Genomic DNA, 16558 nt, shown 5'->3' with positions numbered 1-16558 from the left:
AACAGACAAACAGAAATGGTTCAAAATTGTTTGGAAAAATGTTTTCTGTTTTACATTTTTGGAGAAAGAAGCTTTTGTTCCAAGAGCAGTAATTTTTTTAAACATACTATATTACCTCTAAATCAATGAATTCAGGTGTTCCAATCACTTCCATGGCCACAGGTGTATAAAGCCAAGCCCCTAGGCCTGCAGACTGCTTCTACAGGCATTAGTGAAAGAATGGGTCGCTCTCAGGAGCTCAGAGAATTCCAGCATGGTACCCTGATCGGACGCCACCAGTCGTGAAATTTCCTCACTACTAAATATTCCACGGTTAACTGTCAGGGTATTATAACAAAGTGGCAGTGAATGGGAATGACAGCGGGGTCAGTGGATGTTGAGGGGCATAGTGCGCAGAGGTTGCCAACTTTCTGCAGAGTCAATCGCTAAAGACCTCCAAACTTCATGTGGCCTTCAGATTAGCTCAAGAACGGTAGAATGGTCCAAAATTCCCATAAACACACTCCTAACCCTTGTGGAAAGCCTTCCCAGAAGAGTTGAAGCTGTTATAGCTGCAAAGGGTGGGCCAACATCATATTAAACCCTATGGATTAAGAATGGGATGCCACTCAAGTTCATATGTGATTGAAGGCAGACGAGCGAATACTTTTGGAAATATAGTGTATATTGAGTATTCATGTAATATTTCAAGGTCTAGTAAAAGTGTGCATCTTCTGCTGTAGATGTTTTGCTATATATTAAACAAATAATGTTTAGGTTATAGCAATTATTGTGGATCAAGTTATGGCCCCTTTTAGTGGTTGAGTTTGACACCCCTGCTCTAACCCATTCATCAGGGGAAAGGAACCACCACAGGACAATTGGGTGGTGTATCATCCTCAGCACAGCAGTGACACTAACATGGTGGTGGCATGTAAGTGTGTGTAGTCCAAGTACGAGTGCATCAGGCCAACTTCAAGTAAGTGTTTGTTCTCAGTCTGAAAGATATTTAGCCCTTCCCAAGACATATGGCAGACAGATGATGCTAAACAGAGCTCCTCTTCAAGTGGCTGCCCACTGTGCCAGACTTATTGCACTATATGTTGATTAGTGGGTATCATTTTCACTGCCTGCAGTTGTGTCTGAACCTCATATCAGTTTACAGTCAGTAGTAAAACAAAGGAAAAACATGATTCCCTAAAGGAAGGTTCCAGCCGTTTGATCTTATGAACACAAGTAATCAATTAGGGAGAGTATTGTCCTTCCAGAATTTGTAATTAACTTAATTATTAAAAAATAACAACATAAGCCAAACAAGATGGGGTTAACATCAAAGATGGAGCTTTTGTTCTCAGAAACTGCCCCTGAGGTTAATTATAAAAGCTTGCAGGAAAACAGATGGCCTTTGTGCTCATTTGTTTGTAACCAGAAACATTATTACTGTACATTTTCACAATATGGGGCCAGTGCTAATTTTTTTACTGCAGTGCATTTGTATGAAGATACTGTACTTAATGCCTTTTACTACATTCCTAAAATTATTCTGGGACCAGTAACACACAGTACTGGGCAAATGTGAATTAAGCACATTGCTTAATATTGCACATTTCACTGGAATGCAAATAAACAAAACGAAATGAAAAAAAAAACAAAAAAACTATGAAAACAGTAAGAAAGTAACAAGAAGTTTGCATTTTCAGAAAAAGTAGTTGATCTATTGTGAGCTATTTTGAGGAGGCAAGTTTGGTTGTAGATTTCTCCTGAACACCCCAACCATCGCGTGGATTTGTTAAAAAGGGTCATACATTCAGAAAACAAATTTTCCAAATTGGCCATAAAACGCAGTCAAAACGCAGTCAAAACATGAGGACATTAGGACTCGCTTCAGGGCTTAACCAATGGGACAGTTCGCCAAGCTACATCCAACAAGATACCACAGAGAAAAGCAATTTCTGATTGGCCAGTTTTCTGTTCAAAATTTTCTCTTTTTTATTTCCATCCAAAGCTTAAAAATCAAGTCAAAACAAGGACTGTAATATGTGAAGAATGGATAATTATATTGAATAAAAATGAACAAAATATTGCAGACAAGTATCTTTGTTTGCCAGGAATCATTAGGGCTTCTCTGACAGTTCCCCTCTAATATAAAGGCTGTTCAAAACGGTCACTCTCTAGTCCATACATGAAAACTAAGCTTCAAAAAACAGCCCATTTTGAATTCACTGCTTTTTAGGTCACAGAAAAATAGTCTATAATATATATAAATAACTGCCTATTCAGTGAGCAGCCGTTCAGCATCCATTCATGCTGAAGGTATAAGATGTATTTTAGCTCAAACTGCTTTTGAATGAGCCACAAGACAGGACAGTCAATCAAAAAAGAGCCTATTTACATATATCATTCTTAAAGACACAGTAACAAAAACAGCCTGTTCAATAAAAAGAGAAAAAGTCACGATCATGTAAAAATGAATGTTGGTACAATGACTAGAAAATGACCGTTTTTAGTACATAAGGCCAAACAAATGTTGATTGAACCTCAAGGAATAATATAAAATGTAAGAAATACATAAAATTCCTTCATCTCTGGCACACCTGATTTAACTTAAATATTAATTAGCCTACCCTGGTACTTGACAATAACTACAAGTAATACTGGGCTGCCACAAGTACAGGTTTGGAAATTAATAAATAAACAAATAAACCTATTGACATACATAAAACACTGGTAACTGTTTTAATGTTACTGGTATTGATTCTAATAAATCAAAACAAGTATCGATTTTTTTTTTCATAGCCTACCGGTCCCATTATATCCAGTTTTTGTCTGCTAATAAATTAGATTGTTACAAATCAGATTTGTTATGCTCATCCTCCATCTATCAAAAAGTGAAGAGAACAGCCACAGTCTTAAAGTCAATTAGCAAAAATGGCAAACACAAAACACAGGCATACTTTAGTGAGTTAAACCACCCCCCACAAGATGATTATACAGTCCTACACTTTGTGTGTATGAGCATTTGAATCTGTGGCTACTGAAAGGGCAGAGGGTCATGGAAGTGGTGACGTTTTGTTAGTCTCTCTCTCATTGCATGAGCTGCTCATCGTGCCATTTTCCCAGCGGTGTTGAAGTGTGGGTCTCTGTCCAACTGGGTTCGGAGGGCCAGACTCCTTAAGGCACAGAGACATGCATATAGTTCACATAATGTTTACCTCTCATCTCTGATTATTTTGAAATCCTTAGCATGTCCTTGACATTATATATATATATATATATATATATATATATATATATATTAGTCCAAAGAACCTTGTCTTAGGCTCGCAGACACTAAAACTGAGTTGACAAGTAATCAGAAACTAAATCTGTAACCAGACGACAAATCATGACAGCATACGACATCTGCCGTGACATGTTTATGCCATAAATGTCAATGATATGTAGCAGGGTTCAAGTAAAGTGTGTCAAAAGTACTTAAATACTGGATGGATGGATGGATGGATGGATGGATGGATGGATGGACAGAACTTTATTGATCCCAGAGGGAAATTGCAGTGTTTTAGTCATATAATTACAAATAAGCTTACATAAACTATGCAGAAAAATATAAAATAGAAGTAAATCTAGACACAAGTTACAGTACAAGACAAATAAAGTATAAATGTATATCTTTTTACATATTTGCATGGCATCTGAGACAGATTATATTATTATATTACATATTATTATATTCTTAGTAATTATATTATTAGTCCATGTACCATCTATCAGCATAAGAACTGAAGTTTGTCAAGTGCTGTCAGAGTCCTTCTGTCTTTGAGATCCTTTCAGAGGTGTCACAAACAGCAAAGCTGAGATGTTGATACCAATATTACCAACCAAAATTAGGAACTAATTATGAACATTAATGTTAATGGCTAAAATGTGACTGAACAAAAAGTATATTACTTTCCTTATAATCATACTTCTGTAGAAGCATTATTATTTGAATATTTGTGCTAGAAGCTTTAGTATGTAATACAACAGCTGTTTAGTGCTAAATATCGCTGCTGTTGGAAGAAAACCTTGTATCTCCATTTTTGTCATTTTTCAGTTTTTGACATCATTTCAAAGGACCTGTTGCCGTTTACATTGTGCGTACATTTCATGATGAATGGAGCAAAAGAAACAGCCCAAAATGACTTGGAAAGATGTCTGGCTCCTTTGACTTGCATTAAAACTACAGTAAGTTTTTTCTTTCTCCTGCAAAGTTCTAATTTTGGAGATACAAGGTTTTCTTCCCGACAACAGCAATATGCAACTCATCACACAAGAATAGTGAAGAGCACAAATGCTTTACCTGATCTGAACATCTGCTGTGAGCTTTCTGTCCCAAATTAAACTCAGTTGACATTTTGATAGCCTACTTAAGTGATCTTGATTTAGTTGAAAATAACTCACCTTTTCCACTTTAGAGGAAGGTGGAGGCCACATGAGGGTTAACTTCCCCCTGTATACATAATCTACACAGAAAAGAAAAGCCACTTAGTATTTATGGCATTTGGCTGACGCTCTTATCCAGAGCATCTTACAATCATTTTACATAGGAAGGCCAAGGAGGTGTTAGGAGTCTTGCCCAAGGACCCTTATTAGTGTAGTGTAGGGTGCTTGCCATGGTGGGGGACTGAACCCCAGTCTACAGTGTAGACGGCAGAGGTGTTACCCACTACACTATACAAACCATAATAGGGATAGGGATAGTACACATAGGGATAGTTCACATAAAAGGTGCTACAAAAACACTGTAGTGCCAAAAAAATGTATTTTTAAAAAATGACAAGATGTAAGGACCATGCATAAAAGAGAGCAGTGATTTCTATATGGTTAACCCAAAAATGAAAACACCCTGCATTTTAATGGTATAGTCCTTGTGCTAGATGTGCTAAACGTACTAGAGCATCAACTCAAATCAAGACAAAGTACCATCACCTGTCACTGTAGATGAGGATTCTACACAGGAGGACTGTGTATTTCCTTCCCGTTCATCTCCCAAATGGTTCCCCTGGTCACCATAAAGTCTATTCCTCAGTCTTCTAAGTTCTTGCTCCCTCTTGATAGCCTCTCTGATCTCCATCTCCACGTCTGGTCTCAGAGATAGTGCAGGGCGGAGCGGAAAGAATGGGTTCTTTCTTTTCAGGAATGAACCTTCCTCATCCTCCTTTTCACTACCCAAGTTTGAAGACATTATCCCAGAGTCCCAATCCAAGGAATTCAAGCTAACAGATGAACGTAGTGACTTTGACTGTGGATCTTGGCTGGCGTCACCATCTGAAATTGTCTTTTGAGGTTCTTTGTGACTTTCAGTGTCAGAAGCTGTGTCAGATTCAGTACCATGTAATGGAGCAGTAGGATCTTTAAATTGGTAGTTGGTGAACAGTTCCAGACTGCGGGTACGTTCAAACACAGACACAAAACTTAGGCTGTGCCCTTGCACTGCAAGGTTTTCAGCATCCCCAGCAGTAAATGACGAAGAGAAGAAGGACTTGCATCTATAAGAGCCCTGTGTATCCATTTTCTTGCACTGGTGGAAGGTGTCAAATATCCGTTTTTCTTTTAAACCTTGTGCAGGACCCCTACTATAGAAGCCTGGAACCTTATCTAGTTTCTTTAGGACCTGCTCTTTCATTGCCTCCTGGTTTATATCCTGAAGCATCTTTCTCTTATCAAGCCTCTTTTCAGCATCAAAACCACTGTTTGTAATCTGTTCTGGAGTTTCCAAGGATCCCTTTACTGTGATTTCCACCAGTTCCTGAGACTTCTCGCCCCAATCATCAAGACCTCTAGATTGACGCAGGGTTTTCTCCCTTTCTAAGCCTTCTCTGATCTCTCTCTGTATGGGGGTCTCCTCAATGGCCCTGGTGTTCTGGGAGTAAGATGTAGGAAGCTCATGGATTCCACCTGGAAAGAAGTCAGCAGACACCCCACTATCACTCTGTTCATCATCGCTCACTTCCTTTTCCATTTTGGCCTCTTTATGGTCTCTGGTTTCTGCTGAGGAAGTTTGGAACCTTTGCACCTCACTCTCCTTCTCTATGGTTTCTACTCTTAAAGATACGTCTCTCTCTTTCCCTCCATCATCCTCCCCCTCTGTGTGTGGCATCATAGTAACATTCTTCATTGTGTCATTGGTCATCACCATGGCTGCAGTGTGTGATGTTACTGGACTTCCTGACACCTTTTGCAACTCTTGATTCTGCTGTACAAGGTGCAGCCGATAAAGTAACAGCTCACCCTGCTGGATGTTTTGCGCTATTGCATCCTTTGGAGAAAAAGAGGATTCAGCTACTTTACCTTGAAAAATAATCTGAGACCTGATATACATTTTGTCTTGATCAGAAGCAGCTTTACAACTTCCTTTTGATTCAAAGGTTCCCTCGAACTCCTTTAATGAAACCTGGCCCTCACCAGGCTCCACATGTTGTGCTGTAGACATATGATGTTCTTGAAAAAGACCATTTGGATCTTGGAGTTCCTGAAAATCTTCAGCAACTTTGACTTTATTATCTGGTTCAGAGCCAACACTCAACTTTTCTTTGTGGTAAGCCATATTAAAATCCTCTTCTTCTAATGCGATACTGCTGTCCTTTCCTTTTGGGACAATGCTGATTCCCACTTGCCTTGAATTGCTTTCCTTTGGGGTTACAGCTTTCTCGTTATATTCTTCTACTTCTTTGGGGGTATTATTGTCTCCCTCTGTAGCTGAGGTAGCATCTTCTTGCAGAAACTTAGTGCCTTTGGACTGTTCCTTATGCTCTTCTGGGTATAAATCAGCATCTCTCCTTATCAGGATAAGTTGACTAACCTCGTTTTGATCGTCTTGCAGTATGGTGACCTCTTTAGACTCCTCTGATGAAGCCTGCTTGTATTCCTCCTTGCTCAGTTCAACTGGTATAGTAATCTGCTCTTTGCATAAGACATCAGGTGCATTAAGTGAAGACACTGTATTGTCTCGATTGATGTTATTCGTTTGTGATTTATCCTCTTGACTACTTTGTTTATCCTCTTCAGCTTCACAGCTTTTTAAAATCCTTAATAAATTATTTTTTTCTGTGGTACCTGTGGTGAGTTGCACTGCACGAGCACGGTCATGTGCTGCCATGCTACCTGTAGTTATGCTGATAGCATGCTCTGGTTTATTAACGGCAGTCAACACAGCTGCAAGAAATGAACATAACGTAAATTTTATTGAACATCATGACAACACACTTTATTTACCAACAGAATTGTCCAGTTTACTCATGACCCAAAGGCTTGAGCCTTCACACCCTTATTGTAGACAACAAGAATCTCCACTAGGTACTCAGCACAGTTGGTTATTTATGATATAATCATTCATGTTGTGTGTCAATTTTTTAGAGCAGCAGTGGTAATTGCCATGCTAGGTGACCTGGCATTTACTGCTGACCTGGGAGAGCAGCTACAATCAGCTTACTGCACTCCTGCTCTCACTGCGTGTGGTGTTATCCGCCACCTCTCTGACCTTTGCAGCCTACATGCTTTCACAATACAGAATTTGGACACATTTCCTGAACAATATTGCTCTCATAGGCCACTCGTTCATTCACCAGTATGGCTTGCAACACAAATTACTCAAAATACTTAACAGAACTGAGATACAAGTGAAATTTTAAATTAACAATGTTTTCCTGCCTGTTGATTTATCATATCTGTGCAGTTATGTCATTTACTTCCCACAAAGGTGAGGGCTAATATTAGAGCATTCATTCACTTCAGTCGCTATAATTGCTTTGAAATCACTACTCTGTGCCTGTTTTTCTATGTATTGAAGTACAGTGCTGTGAATTGCCCTTCTCCTGATTTCATGTGTAACGACTATCAACCAGTGAACCAAATTTAGTCAATAATTGGGATCAACTAAACTACTAAACTAGACACACGCAGGCTTGATTACTGCCAGCCCTGTTTGATCTAATCTCGTAAACACGTAGAACCTTTCGAGGAAGAAAGACGAGTAAATTTTCTCAGAAGAAGCTGACCAACTAAAATTCCTCACAAGGACACAGCGACGATTTATCCAGGAAGTCACAAAAGAACTCACATGAACATGTAAATAACTACAGGCCTCATTTGCCTCAGACAAGTTCATAATTCAGTTATTGTAAAAATATATCAGTGGGAGAGTTGCATACAAAAACCTAGTGTTAACCAGGACGACGATGACGATGACGACGACTTGCTGGTCCCCTAGCCTTGTGGAATACCGTTTTTGGAAGACAAAGCACAGCCAGTTATTAAGTGTTAAAAAAGGGTTAATAAAGGGTTAATAAGTTACCTTTTTGCAAAAAAACTTTTTCTTTAATAAATAAAACAATCATTTTAAAACTGTTTCATGTTCCTCCTTGTCTTGTATTACATTCTGTATGAGGGTCTTTAGTTTCACAAATTTGCAAAACCAGTGGAAATCAATAATTTTTCAGCACAGCATAGCAAGTGTATATACCTCGTTGTATCTCTTTGGTGAACTTACTAGCAAACTAACTAAAGCATGCCCTGATAATGCCCTGACCTTGCCAGTTATGGCTCATTTTCATTACCCTACAGGTGCATCAGTGAAACGTACAGGGTATAAACCATGTCAGCGCTGCCACTGGCATAAGTATTACCTACTTAGTTCTCTCCTTGATGGAAGTATTACACTTCTATTATTATCTAAACTGCTTAGAGCAATACTTATAATAAACAACAGATTATATACTGTCACTTTATTGGATTATTATGACATTCTATTTGGAAACCATCTTCCTAGCATGCAATACCTCAAGTGTGATTTCCATCGTGTTTCTGTTAGACAAGTCACACACTAGGAGGTGACATTTAATAGTACGTAGTAACTTAGAATTAAGATCAGAACTTTATTAAATGCATTGTGGTCGACTTCCTGTTGGAAGTAACAATAATCTATGACGGTTTGCTTTCTCTACTGCTACTGTAAAATGTTGCACTACATGTACCATATTACACTGATATTAATGGTATTGATACACTGTGTCCAAAAGTATTTAGACGCCCCTTCCAATTACAGATTTCAGCTACTTTAAAGTGAACCTATTGCTGACAGGAGTTGCCCTATGCCAAGTGCTGGCCAGAGGGGTTAAGGCCCCTTAGCAGTGGGCTGTGGAGCACCATTCAGTTCCTTTCGGATGAGTTGGAAGGGCATTTGTGATCCAGAACTCATCCAAATTCAGTAGCCGACCTAACTAATGCTCCGGTGACATCTAGTGTAAAGCCTTCCCAGAAAAGCAGAAGCTATTACTGCAGCAAAGGAGGACAAACTCCCAGTACAGCATTCCATTCTGTGCTATTTACAATAATGCATAAACACAGTAAACAATGGCTACTTTGAAACTTTGCAAAGTGGCTATTTATCCACAAAAATCACATTACCTTTTGAGTGGAGGCCCACATTGATATGCACGTGAGAAATTAATAGAATGAGAAATTAAAAAAAGAAATCTTACCTGTCTGAAGAGAGGTGGATGAGTGGCAATGTTGTGGCTGCTTGGGGATTGGAGAAAGGGGGTGTTGCCATTTCCAAAGCTCCACCCCCTACTTCCTGCATTAAGCATCATCCCCTGCTTGCAGTGTGACCTAGGCCATCGCCATGGCGACAGTAGAGCTGACGCAGTCAGCTAGGGCACAGGTGACTAATACCGCACAGCGTGTGTGTGCCGTCTGGCTGTGCTGCAGTGATCAACATGGACAGCTGCTTCCAAACAGATAAACTTTTGACGGGCACGCTGCTAGAAAATCAAGAACCCATTTAATAACACAGCTTTCACCTCCTTCACAGGTCAATTCATTATCCTTAGAGTGCAATAACATTCTGCAATGCGTCTTACAGTGGAGTAAACTTCAGCACTATGCATAAGACGTTCTGTAATAAAAGCCACATTACACTGTAAAATGTTTTATTACTTTCAGAGCTCAACATATAAAAGTGATGTAATCAAATTGGCTTAAAAATGTATCATTGTTGCATATTGCGTAATACTTTCAGAATACATGGTTGCTCTCGCACACACTTATGGAATACAGTAGTCTTGTAGAGTCGTGCTTAAGATACATCAAAACCAAATTAAAGGGGAATTCCACTGTTTTTTTTTTAAAAGTTCTGGATAATTCAGCCACTGAGATCTAAACAAGATCATTCAGAGTGGTTTCACGTGAAATGGCATAGTGAAAAGAGACATACTGACTCAGATCTCTGTACAGCATTTGCTATCCAGAACGACCAGTGTACCTGCACATCTTATGTGTGTGTATATATATATATATATATATATATATATATATATATATATATAAATATTATATATTAATATATAATTATTTTAATATGTATAATATTTTTATATGTTTGTATATATGAAGTGGATTATAGGAAAATAGTCATAATTCTCAAAAAAACAAAAAAAGGCTTTTTTTTTTTTAAAAACAAGTGTCCTACAAGTAACTTCTGTCATGAATGTGTTTTAAAAAATGCATTTTGTGCCAAAACCATATTTCAGAACTATCGTAAAACAATGTCTATAACATCAGGCAGCATATACGTTACCATTTTGTGTAATAACTGTTGACTGTTTCACTATTTTCTGTAAAATTCTGAATCACTTTTACATCTCAATTGATTACATTATGTAGAATTTTCAGAATTCCCCTTTAATACATATTGCTAAAAATAAAACATACAGCTCATATCTTGATGACTGCATACTGAACAAACAAAATCAGACAAATGGAACACATCAGTCTAATTTGGAACTATGATGTCCTCTAAAGTCGAGTGCACCGTCCATTTTTTTCTAAATGGTTTCAAATTCTGAATTAAAACAGCTCAGTGCAAAGCCAAAAAGAGAAATAAGAATAAAAATGAATGTGTGACATAAAGAAATATTTCTCTTCAGCATGTCCACAAATTGCTGCTCATATTTCAATGAAACAATGTGCCCAGCAGGGGGCATCAATGATTTGTAACACTTGGTTACAAAACTCCATCAAGGCACATAAGTGGTTTGAATCATGGCAGCTCAGATGTTTGCTTTCCAACAGAGCTACTAATTCACATGTAAAATATCTGCACTGATTCTTTAGAGTACATGGTGAACAGAAAAAAGGACAAAAGTTGCCTGATAAAAAAGGGATTGAGGATACACCGAGGAATCTGTATGAGCTGTTGGAGCGCTTGCTCACATGACAGTGCAACATTGGCATGTCTTGTTTTTTGTTGACGTCTCTCCTCCTGCTCTGTTTAGAATTACACTTGGAGACACCAGAGTCTGGATTTCTGGCACTTGCCCGATGCTCTGAGCCACTGTTTCACTCTCTATCAAAGTCTGAGATGTTTCTCCATTGCCATCTAATAGGACATCTTGAAAGACATCATCTTCAAGATCTGACTCATGCTTTCCTTCCAGTTTTACCACTCTTTGTGCCTCAACACCAGTTCTGGATGTACATATTCCCTGTTCCTCTGTGTTCTCTGTGACTGCTTCTGTGGAATCTTCAAGAACTTCTTTGGCATCTCCTGCAACATTGGTTGTTTCAGTTGGAATTTGTGGCAGATTGTGTTGGACCTCTGTTACTGAATCTTCTGCAGCTTCTTCAGAATCCATTATATCAGAGACATTGTTCAGCTCCTGCAATGGCACAGATACACCTGCACCCAGTTCTACATCTAAACAAACCATCTGTAATGTCACTTCAGGAGGGGTTTCTTCTTGGGTTCTTTCTGAGAAAGAGGGTAAGGACACACCTGGCTCAGACTGTGACTCTTCACATTTTGTAGACTCTTCATGTTCAGGCATCTTTTCAGCTGTAATGGGGCTCAGCTCCTCAGATGGATCCACCTTTGAGTCTTCGTCACTGGCAATGAAGATTTGTTCCACCTTCAGGAGACCTCCTTCATCTTCATAACCCAGCCCTGAGCCTGTCTGAACCTGTGTGAAGCCCAAGAAGGTCAGCACCACTGGGTCCAGGCCTTCTTCTGGCCTACAATTCACCCCTTCCCATTCATCTTCTTCCACTCCAACCTCCCTTTCTCTCACCTTTCCTTTATCCCGCTCCTCTTCAGCCACCACATCTCTCCTCTCATTGAGCCCTCCTTCTTCCTCTTCAAGTTTGCTGACAGCTGAAGAACAATGCTGTTGTTTTTCTTGCTGTAATGGATCATGGATTAGATCAGTTGGCTCCCCTGCATCTTCTGATGACTGTTCAAACTCTGGTTCTCCGGTCTGTGCCTTTTTCTCCTTCTGTTCTTCTTGTTCTTTATTGCAGGTGATGGCCACACCATCTAGTATGGTCTGCATGCCCACATCAGAGATAGCATTGAGAATCTGGCTTAGCTCTGCTTCTGAATGTTGGCTGCCCTCCAGCTCTCCCACAGCATGCACTGTCCGCCGGCCATCATCAAACACGGCTTGTCCTGTAGCATCTAGTGCTGCTGATGATAGCGGAGCCATGGACTTAATGGTGGTGGCACCAGTTTTTGGGTCTCTCTCCACCTGAATCTCCAGCACTCCGAGCACTGCCATAAGGGAAAAATGTACATCATGTAAATCTACAAAACTTATAACACATTCAATATGCTGCATCTTTTTTCCCCCTACATGTTAAATTCAGCAAATAAATAGAAAGTGTGCATGCAGAATATAGATATGTTTATGTTTACTACAGGGAATGTGTTCACTTATTTTCACTTAGAAAATCAACAAAACATGTCATTCGAACAGAGGTATCCAAATGTTTGCATGTGGCTGTACTGCGAAGACAGCTAACTAAATTAAACCTAAACTGTGCCAAAACCCAGCCACTCCTCATCACAACTTTGAGATGATTGTTTAGACAGTAAACAAGAAATAAGCCTATCTGCATCTAGTAACCTCAACCCACTTTTCAAGAGAGTACTGTGTGTTGTTACCTCAAAGGCAGCACATACACACACATAAAGACAAAGAATGAAATATAAAAGTTCCTCTGAAGAAACGAGAGCTAAAGTCTGCAGCTGGTCATCTGACCCAAGTACATGTTCACTCTTTCTCTCTTGATAGCCAATCAGTTGCAGTGCCAGGACTGCTATTTTGTACAGGTACAGAAAATTGCATGTGGCAAATTTGGATGTTCACAAATGACTGGGCCTAAACCAGGGGTCAGCAACATGCAGCTCTTTCACTGCCCTGTTGCAGCTCCCAAGCTGAATTAAATTTTTAGGTAAAAATAAACTAATCCTCCTTAGCAGTAAAATAAAGCTGATCATTCTCACCCACAGTTCTAAGACAACAGATGGTAACAATAGACGGTCTTAAATATTGGAGTTAATGTATAACTGCTAATTTACTCTTTAACTGAAGAGTACGCTTTTTCCTGAAGGCTGGCGCGCAGACTGCCGGTCACACAGCGACACAGACAACAATCATGCCTAGCTAGTAGCTAACGAAAAGGCAAAGTGAAAGAATTAAGACGGTCATCGATAATCTGGAGACAAATGGACCTATTTGCACTTAATCACTCCAGCAGGTTTTCTGATACGTTTAATCTTCGACTGTCAAACTCTAAAACGTTGCGAAGCTGAAATCAGTTTCTCGTTCACCAGCTTTGCGACTTTTTAGTTAAAGAGAAGCTGACTTCAGCTTTGTAAGAAGTCAAAGACCAAGAGATATTTTACAAGAAACTTCTATTTTTTGTGGAAGTGTCTTGCCTGACATGCGAGAAAAGTGACTGCTTTGCTTTAAGCTTTAGCTCAGCTACAAAGTTTGCGCTTTTGTTTATATTATATTTTTAGGCCACACTAGGACATTAGCACATAGACATATTTGCAGTCAGGATGGTGAAACATTACTTCAATAAAAGAGACATGAAATGTTGTGGCCCACAAGAAGGAGCTTTTTGTTGAAACTTGACAAAATGGGTCTTCTTAACATTTTGGTTGCTGACCCCTGGCCTAGGCCTACTAAAAATGATTAAAACTGATATCTGGCTTGTGCATTTCACTGCAAAAATAATCATTACCTGATCTTTCCAGGGGTCCCTTCTGAAGAAGGACTCCAGGGTTAGAAGCCAAAACAGTTTTAGATGTTGCACCATCTGAAAAAAACATGTGATCGATACACAAGAGAGGATGACGGAGAAAATAATGGAGATAGCAGAATAGATCTAAATGTAGCTCACACTACTTACCTGCCTTTTCCTGCTCTCCTGAGTTTGCCTACAGAAGGAGAGATAAAAAGAGAGCGAGAGCGACTTTGGTGAACATAATTAAAATGATGGCTTCCATGATCATCTAAGCAGTGTGCAGTGATTAATATTTCTAATATCTAAGAAGGCATTACAATTTAGACTACTGCTTGGCAAACACTGCACAATTACCCACATTTATAACTCTCTAATATAAAAGTTTTACTGAGTGATTAATTGACCACAGTGAATTGACCACTTTTCTTATTTGCTCTGCATCACCACATGCCTTTTTCCTGATGGCTGTGGGCTAAAATTATTCCGCTTTTGTCAATATTTGCAGAAAATATTTGGAATAAAACTGGTACGGAATAAAACTATATGAATTTGTGACGACTGCGAGAAAATATTTCTTCAGCTTGTTTTGAATGTAGTCTACCGTCCTGTGCAACTCCCAAACTGGCCACCAGAGGTCATCCGCTCCAGAATTCCGACTGCCACTGTGCGTTCATCAACTCCCCTATAAATACTCACACTCTAGTTCCGGAGCAGTGTTGGTGTGTCACTACAGTCTTGAGCTGGTTCTCTTTAATGTTCTGACTTTGTGGTTTTTTGGTCTTGGCTTGCCCTTTTTTGACTTTGACCTTTTTGGATTTTTCTGTCTAGGCCTCTGACCCTCGGCTCTGCTCCGATTCCGTTTTTGGATTGTGTTTTATGTACCTTTGTTTGTCACACCAAAGCCTGCTCGTGGATCCTACCTACCAACCAGCCTAGTCCAGCACTGTTATATCTACCTACCTCCTGATAAAAAAATAAGGGAAAAACATAATGGAGCGTACCTAAATAATAAAATTACTTGCATACAAAATAATTGTCATATTTCCATAGTCAAATATTGAAGAATGACTTCAACAGGAAAGAAGTAAAATAAAGTGCTTTTATACTTATTTTGGTAGAACATCCACTTGCACTGCGAATTTAAACTAGACTTGGGCAATATTTAAAAATAATTAGCATATTGGTTTATTGTTCAAAAACACATGGCATGTGGCACAAATGATGTATACCTACAGTAATTAGGAATACACGGGCATGGCTTCCATGTTCAACATGAAAACGATGCAGTGGTTGGACAAAATTGAGAGCCCTTGTGAAAACTGAGAGGTTGGGCTCAATACATTCGAATTTGTGACTGCAGATTCCTGGAGGAACTGGACACAGCGGTGAACTGACTGAGCAAGTCACAGATCCCTTTGTGTACTGAGAGGGTGCTAGTGAACTACTAGATGTGGCATGAAGAGGAGCAGTGCTGTGATATCAGTAGTCCTAGATTTCAAGAATGATTTCTTTCTTCATAGAATGTAAATAATTAGCTGGTGCGTTAACACAGCGGTCTTCCACCTACTTGTGTAGGATCCCCTTTGTTCTTCTTTGAAAGGCCAGAGGGTACAGTCTCCATAAATCGTGCCGGCTGTTCATCATTCATGTTTGCCGTTTTCTCATCTTCTTCCTTCATCTCCTTTCGTGTGCTTTGTGTTCTGACACACACACACACACACACACACACACACACACACACACACACACACACACACACACACACACACACACACACACACACACACACACACACACACACAGCAGTGGTTTAGTGCTTTGTTAAACATATATATTTCTTTGTTACTTTAAGAGATAAGAGCCACTTGACATCAGAAAGAGTTTCATGTAAGACAAAGAGAGACGCAATGAAGTAGATAAGACATGCAGTATGTAGGCTATGAGATCATAGACTAGAGCTTTTTCTTGTAAGTCAGGTTAACAAGTTGACTAATTAGTTGAAGCATTCTTGGTTAACTAAGATTACATAGTTCAACTGTCTCTACATAACTCTTTGTTCATATACAGCACTGTGTGAATGTTTTAGGCATAAACAAGTCATATTCATAATTCAAATAAACAGAAAAACAATAAAAAGTAACAAGAATTTCTTGGGTCCATATTTTTCCTGGACACCTTCACAGCCGCCACAGAGACTCGTTAATATCATCAATTACATCATGAGCTCAATTTACTGAGCACTGATTGGTCAAACCAGGAGCTGCTTTTTAACTACATATAATACTAGGCTTCCTCGAGGAGAGGTGCGGAAATAATGGTTAAAAACACTAACATCTACAAAATCACTGTTATATATATCATTATTAATTACTGTTCTATAAATTTTGTTTATTCAAATATTAACACTTTTCTCAGCAAATAAACACAAACTACACAAATAAATAGATTTTGAAAATGTGTCTTGGGTGCCTAAGACTTTCACACAGTACTGTATTTCCTTATATGTTTATTT

The 16558-nt window shown here is 39.1% G+C and overlaps 2 protein-coding genes across 4 annotated transcripts in view; both read right to left on the bottom strand.

Annotated features, from left to right (window-relative positions):
* Nucleotides 1-1949: 1949 nt before the first annotated feature.
* On the bottom strand, nucleotides 1950-9574 carry LOC108415444. Its single transcript, XM_017688487.2, has 4 exons — nucleotides 9498-9574; nucleotides 4948-7173; nucleotides 4420-4481; nucleotides 1950-3149 (listed from the first exon to the last, which is right to left on the bottom strand). Exons 2-4 carry the CDS (start codon nucleotides 7115-7117, stop codon nucleotides 3030-3032), a joined length of 2352 nt encoding a protein of 783 aa, XP_017543976.2. The 5' UTR covers nucleotides 7118-7173; nucleotides 9498-9574; the 3' UTR covers nucleotides 1950-3029.
* An 826-nt stretch (nucleotides 9575-10400) lies between these two features.
* The window catches only part of LOC108415443 (paralemmin-1-like), a 42458-nt gene continuing 36300 nt past the window's right edge, over nucleotides 10401-16558 (bottom strand). For 2 of the 3 annotated variants that reach the window (XM_037544591.1, XM_037544593.1), the window contains 4 exons: nucleotides 15614-15746; nucleotides 14212-14239; nucleotides 14044-14118; nucleotides 10401-12562 (listed from right to left, as the gene is read on the bottom strand). In XM_037544591.1, the coding sequence (XP_037400488.1) occupies nucleotides 11226-12562; nucleotides 14044-14118; nucleotides 14212-14239; nucleotides 15614-15746 (1573 nt within the window). In that variant the 3' untranslated portion in view covers nucleotides 10401-11225. The remainder of the gene's footprint in view (nucleotides 12563-14043; nucleotides 14119-14211; nucleotides 14240-15613; nucleotides 15747-16558) is intronic. The other variant, XM_037544592.1, reaches the window with a different exon arrangement.

Source organism: Pygocentrus nattereri, chromosome 14, assembly GCF_015220715.1.
Source record: "Pygocentrus nattereri isolate fPygNat1 chromosome 14, fPygNat1.pri, whole genome shotgun sequence".
Taxonomy (NCBI): Eukaryota; Metazoa; Chordata; class Actinopteri; order Characiformes; family Serrasalmidae; genus Pygocentrus; species Pygocentrus nattereri.
This window is presented reverse-complemented; position numbering and strand designations above follow the sequence as displayed.